Source organism: Lagenorhynchus albirostris, chromosome 15 (genome assembly GCF_949774975.1).
Source record: "Lagenorhynchus albirostris chromosome 15, mLagAlb1.1, whole genome shotgun sequence".
NCBI classification, from domain to species: Eukaryota; Metazoa; Chordata; class Mammalia; order Artiodactyla; family Delphinidae; genus Lagenorhynchus; species Lagenorhynchus albirostris.
This window is the reverse complement of record NC_083109.1, coordinates 64,378,522-64,403,355: the sequence shown is the minus strand read 5'-3', so window position 1 is coordinate 64,403,355 and position 24,834 is coordinate 64,378,522. Positions and strand designations below refer to the sequence as shown.

Genomic DNA, 24,834 nt, shown 5'->3' with positions numbered 1-24,834 from the left:
AACACACCATTGTAAAGTAATTATACTCCAGTAAAGATGTTAAAAAAAAAAAAAAAGACTTGAGATGGGCCAGGAAAAGAGGGCCAGGACTAGGGTGAGACAAAAGAGGTGCCTAGAGGCCCTAATTTAAGGAGGCACTCACTCGCAGGCTGGTGCAAGTGCAGGGTTGGCACTTGGACAACCACAAGAGTGAGTGCCTCCTTAAATTTGGCCCCAGAGGCACTCCACTCTTTACCCCAGTACCAACCTTGATGGGAGTAAAGGTAGGAAAGGCATTCCAGGCAGAGGGAACAGCAAGTACAAAAAAGTGCAGGGGCTGGAGAGGCTAAGTGTGTTTCAGGAACTGAAATTCTGTCTCTATTATTGGAGTGGAATGAAAAAGTGCTAATGGAACCAGTGGAGCAAAACTACTAAAAGAAGTGAGAAAAAATTTTGGAAAGTTTTCAGAGTTGATCATATTTGATGTGTATATATTTTTAAGTATCCAAGTAGTCATCATGGGAAAAACCGGGCTTTTAATTCTTTCTTCTCAGTGGTTTAGAATTGTCTTTATAGTCCACATGTATTGGGAGGTGAGGATGTGGTGGGGTCCCCAATAACTTTTTCAGTGCTTAGGTGCTCAAAAGTGGTGTTACTCAATCTTGGCTGCATATTAGAATCCCCTGGGGAAGTCAAAAGTATTGATGCCTGATACATCCTGATTTAATTGGGGTACAGCCTACATGAGGGCGTTTTCCTATAAGGACAAACTTTAGAACCATTGTTAGGATCCTGTTTTGGGTATGAGCAGCCCTGGGATGTGTGCAATGCAGGAGAAGCCAGCTTTTACAGGCTCTTAGTAATGATGAGTCTGGATTTTATCCTAAGAATGGGAAGCCATTGGTGCATTTTAAGTAGGATGTTCGCATGATCTGATTTTTATTTTAAGAAAATCACTTTGTCTGTAATGTGGCATATTTCCTTAGGATAGTTTCCCAGGAGAAGAATTAGTGGGGGAAAGGGCGTTAATTTTAAGTCTTTGGACACACACTCTTAAATTGCTTTCCAGGAAGTTGCTGCCACATGACACTCACCCACCTCCCATGTCCTCACACCTCCCCTGTGCCAACACTGTTTTTGAGGGTTAATCACTTCCATGAAAGAAGTAGAAAAAACAATGATAAATAAGAAGGAATTGTTTGAGCAACTGGGCACAACCCCTGCCAGCTACTTTTCTTTTTTTTTTCTTTTTCTTCATTGGTCAAATATTATCCAAATAGCTACGTGCTTCAGAGAAGTGGTGAATCTGATCTTTAGGTAATTTTTTTTGATTGCTTACCATGTGGAAGGCACTGTGAAAAACACTTTACATGCAAGATTGCTATTAATCCTCTCAACATCCTCAAGAGGTCAGTGCTAATATTATCATCTTCATTTTACAGATGAGAACCTGGGGCACTGCGAGAGTCAGGAGCTTTGCTGATGCTCCCTCAGCTCTTAAGTGGAGTTGGAATTTGAACCCAGAGCCCTTCCTTGAAGTACTCTGCTGTTGTTCTGTAATTTGAAAAGGTTAAAGGACTCCTGACATTTTTCTCAGGGGTCTAAGGTTCTGATTATTCTGTTGGGAATCATTTTGGAAGCTGAACAATTGACATAATTTGGTCATCACTGCACCTTTGTTGCAATCAACTGTTGAAGCAAGTCAAAATGATTAATTGGCTACATCAGCCATTTGCTCATGGGTCTGAGGGTCCCAAAGAGGAAGAGAGCACCAACTTACCTGGAGCACAAAAAGAAAAGGATCTGAGGAAGACAGGTCCAAGAATCGTCAAAACTTAGAATTAAGAAAAGGCTTTGGGGGAAGGGGCCTTTTTAGTCAGATTGCAAGACAGGCTTGCAGAATGATGGAGAGAGGGGAGATTGAGCAAACATAACAATTCCAGACATTTCTAATAATAGATCTATCTCTCTGACCCCTACTCCCAGAGTTGCTTAAGGACAAGGATTGAGTCTGGATCTCTGTCCCTGTCCCCAACTGCTTGGTTAGTAGATGATCAATAAATTTTGCTGAATGTTGAATGAAAGAATAAATCATGATTAGGCTGCACATTAAAAACATACTTGAGGACAATATGTTCACTGTTGCTTATGTAATTAGACATTAACTACAAACAAACCAAAATAACTTGTGGCAGGATTAACAATTTTCCAGAGAGAACCATACTGAGTGAGGGGACCCTAATCTTGGGACTCGATTCAGGAGGGACTTTTTCTCTTCATCAGAGAGTAGGGAAGAAAGGATACCTCTTGTAGGGCCCCGTTTACAACTGGTGGGATCCTTCCTCACAGCAAGTGCAGGGGAACCCAGGGCAAATTTCAGGGTAGAGTGTGTACCTTCCAGACGCATCTCTCTTCACTCAGGTATTTTATTAAAAAATTTTCTTTTTTACACATGTGGGTGACCATGCTTGGGTCTGACCTAGTGGGAATTTCTGTGTTGAGTCAAATAGCCCCAGTTCAGAGGAGTTTCTTTTTTCCTGAATGGGTGGAGGGGAGAGGGGAGAAAAGTGCTTTTGAAAATCTAACTTTCTATCCTCTAGAACTGGCAGGATCATACCTTTATGAGGGGTTGCTGGGCACAAGAAAGGAGCCCAGGGTTGAAGCGGGATGAGTGTGTAACACCTCATAATCTCAAGTACTTTTGGTAACCATTTTAAATCACACAAGCAACATATAAAGACTTTCTTCTTGCAACATAAAATAGGTTAAGACCCTCTGTGCAGACAAGGGTAAGATCCTTTTTACTATCCTCCCCAAAGGTAACTCCTGTTACCTGTTCGATGTGCATCTTGCTGACCTTTTCTCAATGTATATGGATGGCATTCACATCATGTATCAGATGCTTTAGTGAAGTCTTTCTGGCGGACTGTCGCTGTGGGGGAGAGAGTGCTCAGGTTTGCCCCCCAGCCCCCCGACTCTTTTTGGAGGGGAAGGTGGGCAAGTGTAACGGTGAGAGGATTTCAGAGCATATTTCACATTGCAGGGAATCGGGTCTGGTGCTTGAGAGTACTCCGCTTTCTCTATTTAATTTAGTTTTTTGCAATGTGACGAAATGGTCGAGGTGTCAGGACTCCATGGGCATTTCAGGCGTTGGCTGGGTAAATAGATACCTACCCTCTCTTTTTTTTAATTTCCACTTTTTACCGTAGAAGGTGAGGAACGTGGAGGCACGTGAACCCTAAAGGCACGCCTGTGTGTGTGTGTGTGTGTGTGTGTGTGTGTGTGTGTGTGTGTGTGTGTGCGCGCGCCCCCCCCCCCCAGCAAGGGCACCCCCGGTTCTTAATTGGATGCTTGTTTACACCTTACTGCCCGGCCCTCAAGGGGTCAGGTGTTTTCCCGGGCTTATGTGGGAGGGTGTGCGTGTACGAGTGTGGCGGAGATTCCCCTCTCCCGTGATCCCCTGCGGCGGGGCCAGACCTCGGCGAGGTCCGCGGATAGTGCAGAATACCGCAGGGCGCGGGAGGATCGTCCGCTCGCTGAGCCCGGCCCCGCCCCCGCCCCAGGCCCCGCCCTTCCGATTCGGCCCCGCCCCTCTCCCCTGGCCCGGCGGGCGCCGGCCCCGCCCCTCACTCCCAGCATGCCGTGCGGCAGCGGCGGCGCGGCGGGCGGAGTCGGGAGGTGGGGTAGCCGTGGCTGTGTGAGCTTGAGGATCCGCGGCCACCGCCTCCTCCTCGCTGTTCTCCTCCTCCTGCGCCCCGGCGTCGCGGGCCGCGTACGGCCCTGTAAGAGACGTCGCCTCCCCTTCCTCCGCCTCCCTCTCACCGCGCCGCTCCCGCCTCCCAGTCCTGCGCTGCGGGCTCAGGCGGAACCCGGAACGGCCGTCCGCCTCCCCCGCCCTCCGCCGCCTCCTCCTCCTGCTCGGCTTCTTCCTCTGACCCGGGCCGGAGCGGAGTGTCGGCGGCGGCCGGTTCGGGCGGCGACTCGCGCTTCTTCGGGCGGCGGCGCTTGGCCATGTCGTGTCGGGGAAGGTAATGAGCCGCAGAGCCCCGGGGTCTCGGCTGAGCAGCGGCGGCGGCGGCACCAAGTACCCGCGGAGCTGGAATGACTGGCAACCCAGGTGGGTGAGCCGGCGCCCAGCCCGCCGACCCGACCCCGGGCCCCGCCTCGGGCGGGCCGAGGCCTAGGACCGCCGGGGTGGGAGGCGCGGCCTAGGCTCTCCACCCTCCTCCCCCCACCCCATCCCCCGCCCCGGGGAACCAGGCGCGGCTTCCTGGGTCCCCTCCCGCCCCGGCCGGGGGAGGAAGGCCGCTGGGAGGCGAGGCCTAAATGCCTCCCCTCTCCCTGCATTTCAACTCGGGGGCTGGAGCCGAGAGCCAGGGCGCCGGGAGAAGGCACTGGCCTAGGAGTTGGGTGAAGGAAGGGGGACCTGGCGGTGGGGGCACTTTTTACTTGCCACCTTGCCCTCAAGTTGGGATATGAGTTGGGGGATCCTGAGAGTACGGGACCCTCTCTGTTACCCATTAACTTCCCTGATCTTTAACCCTTTGAGTCCCCACGTGAAAGATTTCCTTAACTGGGATCCCGTCTGTGACCCCCACGTGTTAATATTAAAAAAACAAAACAAAACCCAGCGCTCCAAGGCATTACTCTGACAACAGCGTAGTTGTGGAGCATGAGACTAGATTGTGACTGTGTTAATGGGGCCGACCGACCCTGGTACTAGGAAATGAAGTTTTCCCCAAGTGCAGGGGCAGTTACTCTGGCGGAGAGCAATTCATACCGGACACTTGTACGGACAGTTGCTTAGAGGAGTAGAGAATTTGATTTGATTTCAGACAGGTTTGGGGCCTAGTTGGAAATGAGTATATGAGGAGGATCGAGTTTTGTTCCCGCCCCCCCACCCCCCACCACTTTTTGGCCACCCCGGGCCGATTGCAGGATCTCAGTTGCCCAACCAGGGATGGAACCTGGGCCTCGGTAGTGGAAGCACGGAATCCTAACCACTAGGCCACCAGGAAACTCCCTGCGGAGCATCGACTTCTTAAAAAAAATTAATTTTCGTGTCTTTCTGATTAATCATGGGGCAGTTGTACCTAATTTAGGACTAATTTATTCTTATCTCTCTTACTGAATAAGTGCTTGTAATACTCAAGACTATCTTGGAACTTAGCCCAGCGCCTAGAAGAACTTCCTAAACGTATATAATATTTTGGGGTTAGTTGATTCATGGAGCTCTCATACTTTGAAGCACACTTGCCATATGATTGTCCAGGAACTGGCCAAATAAATGTTAGACAAACACACGTTGTTGGGATGACTTTTGCTTCTTGATGGTTTCATGTAATTCCAGCAGTGTTTGGAAATAATTTGGTAAGATGTTCGAAGGTAACATTTTAATACTTGATAGAAAAATCAAAATACTCTTTTGGCTACTGAGTGGTACACATCTCATTCTGTTTAATATGCCTTCCCAAATCCTGTGTCTGTTGAGATCGGGTGTATATAACTAGGTGACTTTAAAAGTTAATGCCTGAGCCTAGAATTGAGATAAGTAATTAAAAAAAAATGTTTTGAAAGCATAGTTTTACTTGTTCTTTACCACTTAGGGTTTATGCCTGCTTTACATAAAATCAGTTAACTAGTTTTGGTATTTTTATCTGTAATTGACATTCTTTTGTATGTTCATTGAAATGTGTGAAATTTGATTTTTTTTTGCATCTAATGAATTAGATGATAAATGAGCTGGAATTTGACATTTGAGAGCTCTTTGACAGTAGATTTTCCATTATTTTTCAGTACTGTGGTCAGCATATGTAAAAGAATGTACACAGTATCCCTTTAGAGGACTAAATAAAGTGCCCTTCACAAATAGTCCTGGAGCTTCTGGAAAAGAATAAGTTGTAGCTTGTGTTTCTAAATAAATGGAGTAGCCCAGTTGCAGCTGTGGGTTGAGATCACCTGGCTTAATTTGACAGGTATGAAGCAGAATGGCTTATATAGTTGTGGAATATGTACGTGGGTTATTAGTATTGTCTGTTTTTCTTCAAGTACTTTATTTCTTGGCTGTGTGTGGGGGAGGATGTATGCATTCTTGGAAGCTGTGCTGTTTCACAGTCTCAGAACTTATTGCCTAGGTAGACAGATACTGTGAGATGCCCTTGGTTACATGGAGTAACAGTTGATTAGGATGTTGGAAATACTTGACTTTTTTGTAGAGGAAGGAATAGAAAAGTATGGACAGTACGCCATAGCAAAACTTGATTTCCTTGCACTGTTGCCTAATTGTTTTGTTAAATAGCCAATAAAAAACTTAAGGTGTTTGCCAAGTCATAAATTTTCATGAGTTAAATTTGAGGTGGTTATTCTGTACCCTCTTCACTTTAGAAAGGTGACAGAATCCAGTTAACTGACAGAATGGAGCTCGATTTTTCCCCTTGCTTAAATGGGGGTTTGTTTTTCTAAACATCTTCAAATGCAGGCACATTCCGTATGGTTCATCAGAGTCATTTTGGTTTAAAAAAATTTTTTTTTGCCTTTCTGTACCAGTCCTTGTCTGATTTTTTTGGGTTCTATTTTACTAGATTTAGTCTTTTCGAAAAGTAGGATTTAAAAAAGCAATTTTTGCTTGGTTTCTTTTAGTGTTAGTTTGTCAGTTAGTCTGGAAACCGACTGTTGAGTCAATGATGGCCACACCTGATACTTCACACGTATTGACAGGAAGTGTTCCAGGTGGCTGAATAGACTAGTGTCGTGTGGCAACAGAGCAAGCCCACCTTTGCTAAAAGCATACCTCTAGCAGAAAGCATTTTCTTCGTTTTCATTCACTGTACTCTCCATTAACTTTTTTTTAAATAAATTTATTTTATTTATGTATTTTTGGCTGCGTTGGGTCTTCGTTGCTGTGCGCGGGCTTTCTCTAGTTGCAGCGAGCGGGGGCTACTCTTCGTTGCGGTGCGTGGGCTTCTCATTGCAGTGGCTTCTCTTGTTGCACAGCACAGGCTCTAGGTGCGCAGGCTCAGTAGTTGCGGCTCGCGGGCTCCAGAGTGCAGGCTCAGTAGTTGTGGCGCACAGGCTTAGTTGCTCTGCGGTATGTGGGATCTTTGTGGACCAGGGCTTGAACCCATGTCCCCTGCATTGGCAGGGGGATTCTCAACTGCTGTGCCACCAGCGCAGCCCCTCCATTAACATTTAAGAATGATTAGGCAAATGAGTGGTTTTATTATTGGCACTAACCAGTCTCTCCTTTTCTTGACTTTATTTTGGGGAGTAATCTTCTGGGTGCACCAATCAAGATAGAGATCAGAATGATTTGTTTTAAAATTAAGTGTATATGGGACTTCCCTGGTGGTCTAGTGGTTAAGACTCCTGGGCTTCCACTGCAGGGAGCGCGGGTCTGATCCCTGTTTGGCGAACTAAGATCCTGCATGCCAGGCGGTGAAGCAAAAAAAAAAAAAGTGTGTAATTTGTTATATTGTTCATTTTAATTCTCCAAGATGACAAGACTGATTTGACATTGGAGTCAAATATAGATTAGTTCAACAAGCAAGAGTGAGCGTTGTCAAATGAAAACACATAATTTTACTTCCACACTTGGGCATCTTAAGACTTTATTCGTTTAACAGATATTTCTTGGGTATCTTACTGTGCCCAATGTTAAGATCTTTCTACAGTTCTAAAAGGATGAAACTGTATATTAAAGACAGCTTCTATTTTTGGTAAAATGTAGACAGATTGAAGTTCTCACAAGTACAAGTACCTTCATTCTCCATTGTCACAGACCAAAAGATGGGGAAGAGGGCTGTGAAGATAGAAAAGCCAAAAACTAGTATGTCTGACATTGTGAGAAGCTGGATTTTTGAAACTAGAGTTGTCTATTCAGCCTTTTATGAGTCTGTACTGTCTGATGTCCATAGGTGCATAATATAGTGAAATACATAAAGGGTGAAATTAAGTGGAGTTACATATTTTATAACTATAAATAGAGCTTTAGTTAAACAGAATTTAATGGTTGCCAATTCTGTACCACAGATTTTCATGTACATTAAGGAGTTCCAGATAATTGTGTATGGGTGTTTAATTTGGGGGGAAAGTTTATTTTTTCCATTATAGAATAAAATATATTCCTTATGAAACATATGGCAATTTTATCTTTAAATTGAACCCTTTTCACTCTTCTGTTGTGGTTCCTTTTTAAGTTGGGAGTATAACTGAAGGGTTTTTTAAATAATAGGAGATTGTGAAATATTCTAATTCAATGAAAATATTCTAATTCAGGAAATAGTGATCCTGTAGGGATTTTTATGACTAATAGAGCTACTGTCTTTAAGGAGATTATCGGTTAGTATGGGGGATAAGAAAGGGCTTTGTAAAAGGTAAAGCAGTATATGGATATTAATTGTGATATAATTCTTGGTAAAATAGCAGTATATGGATATTAATTGTGATATAATTCTTGGTAAAATTCTTTTTATATGTGGTTTACAGTTTAAAACTTGGAGAGTCAGAGGAGGGAAAGCTGTACAGTTGAGTAGGGGGCAGTGGGACCATGAAATTGATCTGTTCTATTTTGACAGTAAATTTGGGGGGGGATCAAAAAATAGAAGAAAGCAGGGAAATGGCAAAATGCAAGTTGTCCTTGGTAAATGTTACCAGGTTGGTTAGAAGGATGGGGTATTTGTGAGGTGTGATACAAATAAGAGATGAAGCTTAAGAGCTGGAGTGGGGCTGTATTGTAGGTCTTGAATCATACTGGACGTGTTTGGAATGACTTTAGGGAACTACTGAAGTTTTACCAGCATGGAAGTGGCGTAATTGAGGAAGATTAAAATTAGTTGTGTGTGTGTGTATGTGTGTGTGTGTGTGTGTGTGTGTAACCACAGTAGGAGGCAGTTGGAACAGTCTAGACAAGAGACTGTTGAGGACCTGAATATTGTTTATAATTCATGGTTTAAATTCAGACAAAAGTATTCAGCTCAATATATGGAATTTCCATAAGCAAGAGCCCCTTATTTGTTATCTGGTGTTGATTGAGGGTGATCACTAAAGTGATACTTTTTATCTGCTCACACTACAATTCAGGTTAGGACACTTACATTATATAGGATGATCATATACACAAAATGGAGTGTGGTTGATGGTTTTTTTTTTTGAACACTGAGTTCTCACAACTTTTAAATTTAGGCTTTCCTGCTTTCACTGCTTGGCACTTGCTTACTTGATTTTCTTTCCCAATCCTAATCACCTAAAATAAATCCCTGAGGCGGCTTTCAGTGGACCTCCCTTTATAGATTCACACAAGCTGTCATTTGTTTGGTGTCTCTTCATATTGTTTTCTGCTTACCTGTCTTTGACTATCTTAAAATTTTCTCAGAATCCATTTTATTTTGGGGACTAGAAAATAAAACACATCCCCTCTTGTTTAGAGGTCTAACAGTGAAGGTTGCAGACATTTTGTGGTTTAATTCCTGTATGAAATACTCCAGCTTATTACTTTTTTTAATGTAGAATATAACCTATTAAATTTTTAGGGAGACATTTGTGTTTTTTTTAAATTGAGGTATAACTGACATACAACATATTAGTTTCAGGTGTATGTATATGTTTTTATTATGTTCTGCTCCATCTTGTATTAGTTGACGGTACTTTTTCTCTCTTAGTTGAATTGTTTTTTGAACTTGTTACTTTTTTGAGGTAAAATTTATCCATGTATAGGTCTTAAGTTGAGTGATTTTTGACAAATGTATACACCTGTGTAACCATAATCCTGATCAAGATACAGATACACAATGACTTTGCAGTTGGGTAACTTCCCTTCCCACTGCACCCACCCACCCCAAAAAAACCAAAAACCCTGGCACAGTGTACATGTGGATCTTACCTTAAAAGTTATTATAGACAGGAAATTTTTGAATATTATCTTATGATTTATTACCAACTTATGGTTTCTGAAGATTGATAACCTCGTCATCTTCAACATAGTTCTGTTATTCCTCTTTTGCTATAAACAAACTTGGGATATCTGAAGATCCTTGTGAAAACAGTTTCAGATGGTGGATCCACTGTTAACCTTTTCAGGCATTTGAGTCCTGGAACACAGAGGAGCTCTCCTAAGTTTGTTGGCTAAATTTATTCCTGTGAGCTACAGGTTCACGGACTTTTCTCTTCCCTCTTGAACCTACCGTTGGTAGCTCTGTTTTTTTGTCCTCTCCCCAACCTAAACATTGCACTTCCCTTAAGATCCTTACCCTACCCTCTGCCCTCTGTGATCTTTCCAAATCTTGGTACAGATCTTCAATGAAAGGGAACTGTGCTTATCACTTCAGCCTTTTTTTGTTCTCCCAACTAGTTTGTCCCTGAAGGCTGAGCCTGTCATTTTCTCTACTGTTCTGTGTCCTTAGCCTAAAGCACTCCCCAAACTCATTTCTGTCTTAAGGGCCTTTGCAAGTCCTGTTCTTGCTGTGTAGCTACTGCATAGATTGTTCTTCTCAGAGTGCTTGACCTGGGTGTTTTCATGCTATCTCAGCCTAAGTGCACCCCCTCAGTGAGAAGCACCAGGCTTCTCTAATAACACTCACTATCTGAGTTTTTTTGTGTGTGTCTTCCCCAGTAAGACATAACCTTTATGTATGCATGCATTGTATAATGGTTTTACTTCTGTATCCCTTCTTCCCTACCAGTGCGTCAATAAATAGTAAACACTCTAAATTTGAGTGTCCTTTCTCAAGTAAATACATGAAAATGGAATTCTGCAAGTTTGTTTTTGTGTTTAGAGTTAACTGCAGGCCTTAGAACACTGTAACTGTAGGAGGCATTTTGAGAGGAACTGTTCCTTGTACAGCAGCTCGGTTAGCTGGAGGCAGCAACTTAAGTAAGGTGATTGTACAGGTTCAAAGGGACAATGTTCTAGTGGACTGAGGTGACCAGATCAGACTATGGCCATTTAAGATTCATAGGTTTTATCCATCTTGAAGAAATACTCTGCTCACATAAAGTTAATTTATACATTGACAGTTTATCCCATATCTGTTATATCTATTTGTACATTATTTAAACAGTCTAATCACCAAAAAGTTAAGCACTGGGTGGGTTGAGCCTCTTTTGACATTCCATTAGAAGGCCTGAGGAAACAAACCTCTTGCCAGTTGTATGCCTGCTGATTGGGGAATGACTGAAATCCAAAATTTCCAGAATCAACAGGTTTCTTTCATAGTGAATTACTTCTTTCATATTAATCTTCATACCCTTTGAAAAAAGGAGATTGTATTCCTGTTAGAAATCATTCCTTAGGAAGTTAATGTTGCTATTCATAGCGTGTCTAGGATCTCATGTTTATTATTTAAAAACCTGTTACAGACTTTTTGTGTTTATTACTTAAAAATCTTTTTCAAAAGAGGAGTTTCTGGGGAATTCCCTGGTAGTCCAGTGGTTTGGCGCTTTCACTGCCAGGGCCTGGGTTTGATCCCTGGAGGGGGAACTAAGACCCTACAAACCACACAGCCCCCCCCCACCTCCCCCCTCCCCCCAAAAGAGGAATTTCTGGCTTCCCTGGTGGTGCAGTGGGTTAAGAATCCGCCTGCCAATGCAGGGGACACGGGTCTGAGCCCAGTCCCGGAAGATCCCACATGCCGCAGAGCAACTAAGCCCATGTGCCACAACTGCTGAGCCTGCGCTCTAGGGCTCGTGAGCCACAGTTACTGAAGCCGTGGTGCCTAGAGCCGGTGCACCGCAACAAGAGAAACCACCGCAATGAGAGTCCTGTGTGCTGCAACTAGACAAAAACCCACGCACAGCAACAAAGCCCCAATGCAGCCAAGAATAAATAAAATAAAATAAATAAATTAAAAAAAAAAGAGTTTCTGGTATCAGAATTGTAGATTGCTTTTTGGTATGGAACTTACTAAATTCTGCTATTTCTTTGTTTATAAGGAAAGGCACTACTTTTTTCCTTTACCCTTTTTATCATCAATAAAGCACCTCAGCAGTGCTCTTATAGGTCCACAAGAAAATTATTACAAGCTCTGCAGTGGCCTAAGGTAATTATATATATATGTGTGCAGATTTTTTAAAAAAATTGTTGAACTTAGTATTTACTAGATTTTTATTTTTGGGTGGCATCTAATATATTAATACCTTTTCTGCTGATTAGGCAAAAGCCTTCACTAATAAGCATGTCTTGGACTATATAGTGACATGTATTAGTTTTTCCTCTGTATATGACAGCATTGGCAACAATCTTGTTTTTTACTGAAGTTCTTTGAATTAAAATTTTCCCTCTTATTTAAATTTAATTGAAGAATTATCTTTACTGTCTCCTCTTTAGCATTTTAATCTTCTGATTTAAAAAGATGTGTGTATATGGAGTGTGTGTGTCTGTGTGTGTGTTTGAAATTTTAACTTTCATCTTGGAATATTTAGTTCTTTGAAGCAACCTATGACTCTTGCTATCCTGCCTCTTAAGGGTCTCCCTAGTTTATATTCCTAGTAATATGGACCCTGGAATCCTTGTCTGAAATATATCACTTTATTTCCAGTCTCTTTGCTTTGATTCTGACACTGGAAATTCAGACTCATTGCCCTAATGACAGAGTGTATGTTGACTTCCTGCAGTTTGCCAGAAATTAGGCAGAAAAATCTATTAATTTGAGGAAAAATGTCAGACTTTTTGTCTGTTCTCTATAGAATGGGACTCTCTTCTGATTTGATGATTAAAAAGATCCAAAGATGATCACCAGTATCACATAGTATTGTACACATGAATTAATGCATATTTAATTGGAAAGAAAACACATCCTGGATTTTCTTTCCTAAAAAGATTGATTGTTTTTCTTCCTGTCCTTATATTCTTTTGATAAATTTGAAGAAAAATGAAAATGGTTTTCCAGAAGTAAGACAATGAACCTTGAGATTTAGTGTCTATTCATTAGTCTGGTTTAGAGGAATCTACCCTGAGGTACAGTTTGTATTGTTTTTGAAGGACTTGAGTTAGAATTCTGTTATAAGTGATTAATTGTCATTATTTGAAATATTGATGTAATTTTCATATGTGGTATCTTGTTCCTTTTTTGAAAATACTGAAACTAAAGATGAACTTATGCTTAATAAAAGTGTGTTGGGGGGTGGTAATCAATTGACTGACTATAAGACAAAGTTTTGTAAAAGCAGCCTTTTATTTAATTAAAGTGGCCTATCTTGTATAGTTACTATAATGCTAGTATTCCCTGTGTTTTTATTGTAATCTTATTGAAGATGTGAAAATTACACCACAGTGCTCTTCTCCCTGCTCTTTTAGTCCATTTAAAAATCCACTTGTTGTCTTAGTATAATTACATTGGAGAAGTTAGAAGTAGAACCAGAGTGTTTTAGATTCTTCTCTAAGGTATATTTATTTTTAAGAATGTGTGCATTTTTAGTTTTGATCCTTTACAAATATTTGTCTTAGGAGAGGCTGGGGTCATGAAAATAGCAATGGACTAAGAATGGGAAGACAGAGGTCTTTTGTACTGACGTTACCAGCTGTCCCTCTGAGGAGGGATGCATTCCCTAAGACGCAGGGTTGTGAGGGTTAAAGATAAAGTTTGGGAAATTACTTTCAAAACTGTAAAATGCTATACAAATGATATTTATGTTGTCACATCTGAATCAAATTTGGAATTTTAAAGAACCTCCCTCTTTTATCTCTTCCTCAAAAAGTTAGAATTTACTACACACATGCACCCACACTCTAGTTCAAATTTCATTTTTCTCTTCTAGAACTCTTAAGTACCTAGAGTGTGTGTGTGTGTATGTGTGTGTGGTAACTTCTAAAAGTTTCATGAAGGGCATTTATGTCAAGTGTCTTAGAGGATATATGACTGGAAGCTCATATAATTGTTAAATTTCTATTAGGTATGGCATTTGCCATCCTTAGTATAGTAGTGGCTTTTCTTTTTACATTTTCTACTTATAGGCTTCTAGAATGAAAATTTCCATTAGGCTATCATCCTGTTTCAAGTTGGCCAATGAGGAATTTGACTGTAGGTCTGCATCATTCTTTATTATTTTTTCTATATATCTTATAATTCACACTTTAAGAACTTGATACCAGTTGAAATTGTGAGACAACAAAAATAATCTAATCTTTCTGACTGCATTTATTGTAGGGCAGGTGCAAATGGAATTAAATAGAGACAGGGTAGGTTAAAAGGTAGCTTGTACCTTGCTTAACTTTCATTATACAGTTGGAATTTAAAAACTGATTCTTATAAGAACATCAGTTGAATGCTGCATTGCGTTTTCTCCCCTACTCTAGTACGTATGTATGTTTGTTTTAAAGGGAGTAGGGAAATCATGGAATCATGGAAAGGATAGCCTCTGGCAATGTAATAGTTTGAAATACATAAAAAAAGAAGAACCACATACATCTTCTAAACAGATAGGAATTAATGAAATTTTGTATCATTACGTAGTGTATATACAGTATTAAGCTTTCATGAGATTTTGGTACTATTTTACATTGTAGCACTATAAATTTACTCAAAATGGGTAAATACTGCCTCCTAAGGAACTTCGTATCTAGAAACATTGATTTTTCTCTTTCGTTTTAAAGTTCTTATTTTATACCACTTAAATCGATCTGATACAAGTGTGTTTAGTGTAAAATATAACAAAAGAAAGAGATAGGGTTTGTATAGGCCTTTTGAGTTTGTATAGGCCTTTTGAGTTTAAAGTGGCTTAAGTGATGATTTTGAACTGTTTCATAGCTTTCTCAAACTTATAGCTAAATACTTTAAATACCTCAGTGTATTTCTGGCCACTGCTGAGCACAGTTGGAGTGCTGTTTCTTGGCGCTCGATTGCTGCTTACTAGAATATTTCAATAACTACCCCAAACTGTCTTCATTTAATAAATATTTCTGCAGTTAGAAGAGTAATCTGGTTTTTGTGAAAAATGTCTTCCTTTCCCAACTATTTGATTTAGGAGCCCATGTCTTCTGAGATTTATCTATGAGACATTTTTATTTGTTTATGTTTAAGCAGGGGAGGATATGGCTGTTCAAGATCACCTCTGAAAAAGAGGTTCCAATGCTTAAGTAGGAGGGTTTACCATACATACTTTACCATGATGCCACTGATTACAGGTAGTATGTTTCTTTACCAGTTTGGTGTTTAATAGTGTTATTTCCTACCCCAGGATACCTAAGGAGATAGGTCCTAAAGGAGTTACTGGACATGTTGAAAGGAGTCAGGGTCCATTTAAAAATCCATTTGCTGTCTTCGTATAATTATGTTGGTAAAGTTAGAAATAGAACCAGGGTGTTTTAGATTTCTCTCTAAGGTGTATTTATTTGTTTAAGAGGGTTGGGGTTGGGGGTCATGTGTCTGATTTGAGAATGGCCTAAAGATATTTCTGGTAATGTCTTCCTCGTTGAGAATCATGTGTGGAATATGAAAATCAGTGTCTTTTCCCTACTTGCCATTATATTTAAGATGTGTTACATGTTAAGGGGTGCATGTTAGAATATTGCTTTTTCGATGCCCACATCCTTGACTCTGCCCAGGATTTGTAGGGTATACCATACCATTGTGGCAGTAGAGCCTAACTTGGTAATAGTTTTCTTTAAAAATACCTGTGTCTAAATTGCCTAGTATTTACTTTTTCTTGATGTGTTACAAGTGATTTTTGGCAACCACATCATTTTTCTTGACCTGTAAAAAAAAAAAAAGTGGTAATGATGTTATCTGTTACACAGTACATATTTGTACCACAGTGCTTTTTTGGATTATTTTTAAAGGGAAAATTTAAAATATGTAATTGTTAGAGAATCTCACAAGCATGTTAGTCCCTTGGGTGTATGCTTGAGTCTATTAGTCAGAGGAACTTTATCAGAATAACTCTACAGTCGTTATTTGCCTATTTTCAGGACTTTTGATTTTTATTTACTTATTTGTTTGTTTTGGCCCCCCCCACCCCAGTTTTCAGGACTTTTTATGTTTTTAAATATTTATTTATTTGGTTGTGGTGGGATCTTCGTTGCAGCATGTGGAATCTTTTAGATGCGGCTGCAGGATCTTCAGTTGCGGCATGCAAACTCTTAGTTGCGGAATGTGGAATCTAGTTCCCTGACCAGGGATCAAACCCCGGCCCCCTGCATTGGGAGTGCAGAGCTTTAGTCACTGGACCATCAGGGAAGTCCCCAGGACTTTTTAAAAGATGGTCGCACACATTTCTTATATTATAAAACACTCTGCCCTATCCTTGATTAGAGTCCCCCTCTGGTCTCAAGACTTCGTTTTAGGATTTCTTTAGTGTTTAACTCTTAGTGATTCTTAATCTTCTGTGTCCTAAGTGGCTATGTTTGGCATATAACTGGAGAGTCTGCGTGAAGGTGAGGGGGTGGGACATGTTTCTTGGTAGACTTTCAGTCTTTTTGTCCTTCCTCTACTAGGGAGGTCACGCAGTAAGAGATTTCCTTTCAATCTTGGCATTTTCCCAGGCCGAATGGGATGTTTCTAAAGTACTTCCAGGACTTGCTGACAAAAGAGGAAGATAAGGGATGCAAATGGTAGCTGAAGCAGGGTTTTATTTAAGGCTGTAAACTAGCTTGGGTTAAAAATAAAGGTCAGGGCTTCCCTGGTGGCGCAGTGGTTGAGAGTCTGCCTGCCGATGCAGGGGACACGGGTTCGTGCCCCGGTCCGGGAAGATCCCACATGCCGCGGAGCGGCTGGGCCCGTGAGCCATGGCCGCTGAGCCTGCGTGTCCGTGTCCGGAGCCTGCTCCGCGCGGGAGAGGCCACACAACAGTGAGAGGCCCGCATTACCACAAAATAAATAAATAAAGGTCAGAAGAAAGTGAGTCCAGTTAACCTGGTGCCTTAGATTCGGAAGCCTTCAGGTGAACGATTATTTAGCATTAACAAAATTGGTTTTTTTTGTTAAATGCTGAAAATTGAATTCACATCTGTATTGGAGATTAAAAGCATACCACCTTTTATCAATATTCTTAATGCCTAGTAAGAAATGAATTTATGCCAGATGAGGTACAGAACCTCATAATACTTAAATACGTGAAATAAATTAGAAGTGGACTGCCTGTCTCTCTCTCAGGCAATGATTTTTCTGATTTTGCCAGCGACAGTGCTTTGACTCTTTAAATTTTTTATGAAAGCTATCAAAATGGGTAGGTAATAAAGTATTAGGAATTTACAGGGTGTTTCTTTTTTAAAAAAATAAAGTGCTATAAGGACTTATCTCAGGCATTTCTCAAGCATTGCTAAAGAGTAAAATTACTATCTTGCTAGAAATTTGGAACTTTTTTACTATTAGTCTAGGTAACAGTTGTCTTTTACTGGTTTAAGTGCACTGTTTTGTTTCTTTCTGTACCTTGGCTAGGTTAATCCTTCCCTAGCTTAAAGTTCCAGCTCTCATGCCTGATTAATTCAGACACTGACAGTCTTTGGTTTCATTGGAGAGCATCCAGTGCTACATTTTTGCTTTTCCATTGAGAATGGCTACAAAATATGGCAGGCAATATAAGACATGAAATATCGAATTATTAAAAATAAAGCAATGTTCTTTTACTTTTATACCTTTACTGTAAAGAAACATACTCTTTCCTATATGTCAGATTTATTGAGGTTTAGTTTATATGCTGTAGAGTTCTTTGAGTTTTGAGGAATGCAGATAGTATTGTAACCATGAGCACCACAATCACGCTGTAAATAGTTCCATCATATCTTCCCTTCCCCCACCCCAAGTTTCCTTGCTCCCTTTTGTAGTCAACTTCTCCCAGCCCTTGGTAACTGGTCTTTTTTCCCCTATAATTTTGTCTTTTCAAGAATGTCATAAATAAGGTTCTAAAAAATTGTTGTAAAATACACATAAAATTTACCATTTTACAATTCAGTGGTATTACGTACATTCATAACATGTGCAACCGTGACCACAATCTAGTTCCAGAACTTTTTATCACCCCAAGTGGAAACCCAGTATCAATTAAGCGGTCACTCCCCATTTTCCCCTCTTCCCAGCACCTGGCAACCACAAATCTATTTTCTCTGTGGATTTGCCTATTCTGCATATTTCATATAAATGGAATCATGTAATATGTAACCTTTTGTGTCAGACCTCTTTGACTTAGTATAACATTTTCAAGGGTCATCCGTGTTATAGTAGGTATGGCTGAATAATCATCTGTTGTATACCACATTTTGTTTATTCATTCATCCTTTGATGGGCATTTGAGTTTCTATCTTTTGGCTATTGTGAATAGTATTGTGGTGAACATACACCTATAAGTTTTTGTTTGAACATTTGTTTTCAGTTCTTTTGGGCATATACCTGGGAGTGGATTTGCTAGATCATGTGGTAATTCTATGTTTAACTTTTTGAGGAACTGCCAAACTGTTTTCTGAAGTCCTTTGTACCATTTTACATTCTTATCAGTGATGTACGAGGGTTCCAATTTCTCCACCTCTCACAACATTTTCCATTAAAATTTTTTTGGCTATTCTAGTGGGTGTGGTTTCTGTTTGTGGTTTTGATTTGCATTTTCCTATTCACTAATAAAGTTGAGCAACTTTTCATGTGTTAATTGGCCATTTGTATGTCTTCGGAGAGATGTATCAATTCAGGTCTTTTGCCCATTTTTAAATTGGATTGTCTTTTTGTTGAGTTATAGGAGTTCTTTGTATATTTTGGATACTAGACACTTCTCTTATGAGGTATATGATTTGCAAGTATTTTCTCTGGTTTTATGAGTGGTCTTTTCATTTGATAGTGTCCTTTGCACAAAAATAAATAAGACTTCTAAAATGCATATTAAGTAGAATTTAAAAATTTGGAATCATTTAAATATATTACCGAAGCCATCCCTTTCTATTACTGGCTTCTTTTTTGTGTTCAGAGAAGTTATTATTAAGATCATATGCATAGACCATATTTTAGTTATATAAAGTTTTACCTTAGAAGACAAAATTTTTACTTAAATAATCACAATGGATTTTGATCCAAGGTCATCTTCTACTCAGTTCCCCACCCCTCTCCATGCAGCAACCACTATATTGTTTTCCTTTCCTTATGAAAGGTGTGTGGTATTAGATAATACAGTATCTCTGCCTTCAATACTAGCATCTTTTCAAACTAGTGGGCAAATTGAAGCTAGTATATAACTACTAAAGTGCAAGCTAGTGTGGTTCTCTCTTTGAGTGTTGTAAGAGTTTGAAGAAGGGGCTGAATGATGGGATTTTTATTTTATGTTTTTTCTGAAAGCACAGAACATTTTATACTCCTAATTGGAACTTATACTAACAGTTCTTTTTTTTCTAGATTGTAAATTCTTAGAGGGTTGGAACTATCTTACTTAGTTCGCCTTTTGGAGTCCTCCAAGTTAGTGCTCTTGTTGTAGAACATAACCAAGAAAATATTGTTGATTAGGGAGTATGGGTTCTAGGTTGAATGTTGAAGAAAACTTAGTGTTGGGTTAGGTTAGGGGACTGCATTCCAGTGTCAAGAGAAAGGCCTCAATTGTGAGAATAGGCAGTCATTTAGTCAACAACTAATTTGTGTGCCATCAAGGCAATGAGGGGTACAATGATAAGCAACGCTAACAGGCTCTTGCCCTTTTAGAATTTACAGTCTCCTGGCAGAACACAGTTAAATAAGCTTCTCAAATGGTGTAAGAGCTAAGGGAACTATTAGGTTCTCTGGAAGCACTTATATAGCAGGGACTCCTAGTCACCCTCAGGGGAATCAGAAACTTTGCGAAGGAAAGCTGAAGCTTGAAGGACATTGAAAAATTAGCTAGGGTCGGCAAGTGCTGAGGACAAGGCCGTTCCAGGCAGACGAGCTGAGCAAGGTGACTGAAAGATTGGGATGGATGGAGCATAGAATGTAAAAGGATTACAAGAGTGTGGAGAGTTAGCTGAAAAGGGAAGTAAGGTACATAAGATGATAAAGGGCAGTGGGAGGACATCAGATTTGTGTTTCATAAGAATTATTTTTGTTGCACTGTGGAGGAGAAGTGGGAGAGAGGTGAGAATTGGAGGTGGGAAACATACTGTGTCTGACTGGCCAAATAGTGCCATTTATTGGAAAATACCTGATGATGGTACCATTTATTAAAATGGGGGTTCCAGGAAGAAAGGAGCCAGTTGTGTTTGAGGCATTAGAACATTAAGATTGTTTTTTTAAACAGTTGGGTTTATAGGTCTGGACCTCAGAGTGGACATCTATGATGGAGGCCTGGATTTGGGAGTCGATGTCATATAGGTAATAAGTACTGCCATCGGCATGGATTGCGGGAGAGAGTACAAAGTGAGATGCATAGAGGGCCTGTGGTCAAGCTTTGAGAAACTCCAAGATTTAGTATTTGGTAGAGGAGGCTGAGCAAGCCTTCAAAGGTTCCTGAAAAAGCAGAACCAGAGAGGCAGCAAGAAATACAGACTATAACATACTATAAGCCAAAGGAAGGGAAGAATCTGGTTACTTTGAATTCTCAGGATCTGAGCCCAAGTTATTGTAAGGATTTTAAAAAGAAGTTTTCATTCAGCCCACCTCATTCCTCTGTAAGGCACCTTTGTGTAGGCCACAAGCTGCTCAACCCTGCTCAGAAGCCCTGTGAAAACCTACTATGAGAGGATGAGTAAGAAGCAGCCTGGAATATATCTTGCTTTTATCAACCTGGAGGTCTTAGTTGGTTTTGCCAAAAGTGATAGGGCAGAAGTTGGATTGGTGTAGCTGGAGGAGCCAGTGGAGGTAAAGAAATGATAACAGCGAGTAGAGACAATTCTTAGTGTGACTGCAAAGAGCAAGGGCAGATTGTTTAGTTGGAGGGATGTGGAATGGATGGACTTTTTCTGTTTTTTGGGAGTTTTTTTTTTTTTTTTTTTTTTTGCGCTACGCGGGCCTCTCACTGCCATGGCCTCTCCCGTTGCGGAGCACAGACTCCGGACGTGCAGGCTCAGCGGCCATGGCTCACGGGCCCAGCCAATCCGCGGCTTGTGGGATCTTCCCGGACCAGGGCACGAACCCGGCGTCCCCTGCATTGGCAGGCAGACTCTCAACCACTGTGCCACCAGGGAAGCCCTGGGTGTTTTATTATTTTTTTAAATATTTTTATTTTTTTTTCGATACGCCGGCCTCTCACTCTTGTGGCCTCTCCTGCTGCGGAGCACAGGCTCCGGACGCACAGGCCCAGTGGCCATGGCTCACGGGCCCAGCCGCTCCGCGGCATGTGGGATCTTCCTGGACCGGGGCACGACCCGTGTCCCCTGCATCGGCAGGCGGACTCTCAACCGCTGCGCCACCAGGGAAGCCCCCTGGGTGTTTTTTTAAAATATGTTTTTGTATTCTTACATTGGAGATATTAGGAAATTTTACATGTTTAAGGAGAGCATTCAGTTTGGTGGGAAAGGTAGACTCCCTAGGAGAAAGACTATTTGTGAAAAGTTATGAGAAGGTAGACATAGAATCCTAATCAAGGCCTAGAGTTGGGTGCAGGTGTGTTATGGTATCTTTTTTTTCCCCCTTGGTTAAGTAGAAAGAGAGAATTTGTCAGGGATTTAGGAGAGTAATTTGGAATCTGAAGAGAATGGGGAATGTCTGGATAGTGCATGTGGGAGATGAACATTGGAGGACCTGCGGATGTGGTGCTTACTGATGGATGATGGAATTGATAATTGGGTTTATGCAGGGTTGGGATTTTGCCAGATTGGTGTGAGGGAAATGTTAAGGCAGGTTAAGGGAATTGGCAAGAGTTATTGAAATGATAAACCATGAAAAACTGGTTAAAGAAGGAAGTTAAGAAGAAAGAAGGTACTTGGATTGGAAAAAAGTAGAGAGAATCACTGGAATTAAAGTTACTAAAAAAACCTTTAGAGTGGTATTGAGAAAGTGTGAGTAGTAGAGAGTTGTCAAAAGCAAAGCAAGTCATTGGGGGCATTGAGCAAGAAGAACTGAAAAGGGCTTGTGGGATTTTAGAGACAAGTAAGCCACCAGTGGCAGTTGCTACTGGGGCAGGAGCAGTTTCTGTGGAGTGCGGAGGGTGGGACCCTGGTTACAGTGAGTTGGAAAGTGAGAGAAGGCAAGGAAAAGAAATTTTCAAGAGGTTTGGCTGTGAAGAATCTATCTAGACAATTAACTTTAGAAGGAGAAAGAGAATTAAGGTTTTTGTTTTTGTTTTTTTAGAGGAAAGACCTGAATGTGTTTATATGTTGATGTTGTGATGAGCATTGGGAAAGTCAGAGATGCAAGGCATACTCCAGAAGGTAGGGGAATGTATGAATCCAAAGGGTTACTGCAGATAGGAGGTTTAGTTGTTCCATTATGTGAGTGTGATGGGAAGAAATGTTCTGTGTGCAGACATAGGTAAATTTGTAGATTGCTGGAAGGAGGTTGGCAGGCAGTGGTGGAGTGTTGAAGAACTTGAAAGTTCTGAGTTTGAGTTCTTGCTCTGCCTTTAATTAGCTGTGCTGCTTTAGGTAAGTTATGGAATCTTTGTTACCTCATCTGTAAGAAGGTAACTTACCATCTTCAGTAATCACAATAGGATTATGTTGAAGATTAAATGAGGTGATAAATGTATGTAAACTGCTTGGGGAGGTTGCCTACCAGACTTTATTATGAGCTCAGAATTTAGTTCTTACTATTCAGAGTGCTGTAGAAAAACTTGTATTTCTAATATAGCAAGAATCTGTAAGGTTATCAGTGGTAGTGCTGGGGGAAGGAGAAAAGTGCAGAAAGTTTGAAAGCTGTTTTGGAAAGCAGAAAACCCTGGCTAGGGAGTCACGGGCAGCATTGAAGACTCAGTGATAGGGAACTACATGGGAGTGGTGTATTCACCAGCCTTTACACTGAAGACACTTGTGCACATGAAGCAAAGTTTAAAATCTAGTGTAGTACCCTCCTAGTTACTTTGTTTGTCCTTTGTGGTTAATATGATTAGAGGTCTGTCAATAGAGGCTGTTTGAGATTCCTTGGGAGGGATATAAACTATACTGAAGTTGAATCTTTTCTATGTTTTGCTTAAAGATATTATATAAAAACAAAATTTACAACCCTTTAAATTTTGGGTTAGAGTATATTCAGTCATATAGGTGCAGAGTTAGAGCATGTCTGTAAGACCACCCTTACTTCTGATAGTTGCAAGTTTGGGGGTCCCCAAGACCATTCCTGGGTTGGATAATTCACCGGAAGGACTTATAGGACTTATTGAAAGCTGTTATACTCATGGTTACAGTTTATTACAGCTATAGGATACAGATTAAAATCAACCAAGGGTAAAGGTGCATAGGGTAGAGTTTACGACAGTTCCAAATGTGGAGCTTCTCCCCGTGGAGTAGTGAGCAGTGTTACTTTCCTGGTATTGATGGGTGATAATACGTATGGAGTATTACCAGCCATGGAAGCCCAGCCCAGCCTTGGTGTCCAGAGTTCTTATTTGGGCTCCATCATTGACTGCCCACATGCACGAACTTAGTTTCCAGCCCTACTAGAGGTTGAGTTGATCTGTGTGACTCAAAGGCCCCACCATGCATAGATCACATTGTTATACTTTCTAGTGTGACCCAAAGTTCCCAGATGGACAAGGGCACTTTTTTTTTAAAAAAATTATTTATTTATTTTTGGCTCTTTTGGGTCTTCATTGCTGCCTGCGGGCTTTCTCTAGTTGCAGCGAGTAGGGGTTCCTCTTCGTTGGGATGCGCGGGCTTCTCATTGCAGTGGTTTCTCTAGCTGCGGAGCACGGGCTCTAGGCTCATGGGCTTCAGTAGTTGTGGCTTGTGGGCTCTGGAGCGCAGGCTCAGCAGTTGTGGCACACGGGCTTAGTTGCTCCACAGCATGTGGGATCTTCCCGGACCAGGGCTCGAACCCATGTCCCCTGCATTGGCAGGCAGATTCTTAACCACTGTGCCACGGGGGAAACCCAAGGGCACTCTTATTAGGCATTACATTCCAAGAGTTTAGAGATTACCTTCCAGAAGCCAAGGGTTAAGTCCAGATCTCTCTTTGGGCAAGGTAAAATTCTTTACAGTTTTACAACAATCGTTAAATATATTTTTATATTTTGAGGCTGCAGAAACTAATTAGTTGATGTTTGATTGATAATTAAAGGTTGGTAATAAAGAACCCATAAATTGTATGGGTTTGGTATCATAGACACTTAATACTTAAGTAGCTAAGGAAGTTTCATTAAGAAATACTAGCTGTTAATATTTATAGTAAAATTGAGGTAAACTTATAATTTTGGCATGATGGTTCAATTCTGTTATATTAAATTTGAACTTACTGTTTTCTCCTGTGGAAACAGTTTCATATAATGAAGTCCCTGAGCCTCCCAAGTGAATTTTTTAGCCATAGACTCATATTTTAGAGCAATGTCTCTAATGTGAAAGTACACAAGCCTCAGAGTTATGCATAGTTTCACCTTTTCTCTTATACTTTTTTGAAAGTATGTCTGAATCCAGGTGAGTAAGAGATATCACAGAGATAACCTTGAATTTATTTATTTATTTATGTATTTTTGCGGTTCGCGGGCCTCTCCCGTTGCGGAGCGCTCCGGACGCGCAGGCCCAGCGGCCATGGCTCACGGGCCCAGCCCCTCTGCGGCATGTGGGATATTCCTGGACTGGGGCACGAACCCGTGTCCCCTGCATCGGCAGGCGGGCTCTCAACCACTGCGCCACCAGGGAAGCCCTTGAATTTATTTTTAAAAAGTAAATCAGTTTTAGTGGTATTAGCTATTAGTATGAAAAACTCACAGCATATCCTACAACTGCTTTGTGACAGTGATGCTATGCATCTTTGAGTACCATTGCTTTAGAGAATAAATGCATTCCCACCTCATTGGCTTTCGTGCAAATATCATTTCCTAGTTGATATCCAT

General features: G+C 41.0%; 1 protein-coding gene across 1 annotated transcript in view; it reads left to right on the top strand.

Annotated features, from left to right (window-relative positions):
• Positions 1–3,679: 3,679 nt before the first annotated feature.
• Positions 3,680–24,834, top strand: part of SMG1 (SMG1 nonsense mediated mRNA decay associated PI3K related kinase) — a 97,460-nt gene continuing 76,305 nt past the window's right edge. The window contains exon 1 of the mRNA XM_060122333.1: positions 3,680–4,096. Within this exon, the coding sequence (XP_059978316.1) occupies positions 4,011–4,096 (86 nt within the window). The 5' untranslated portion in view covers positions 3,680–4,010. The remainder of the gene's footprint in view (positions 4,097–24,834) is intronic.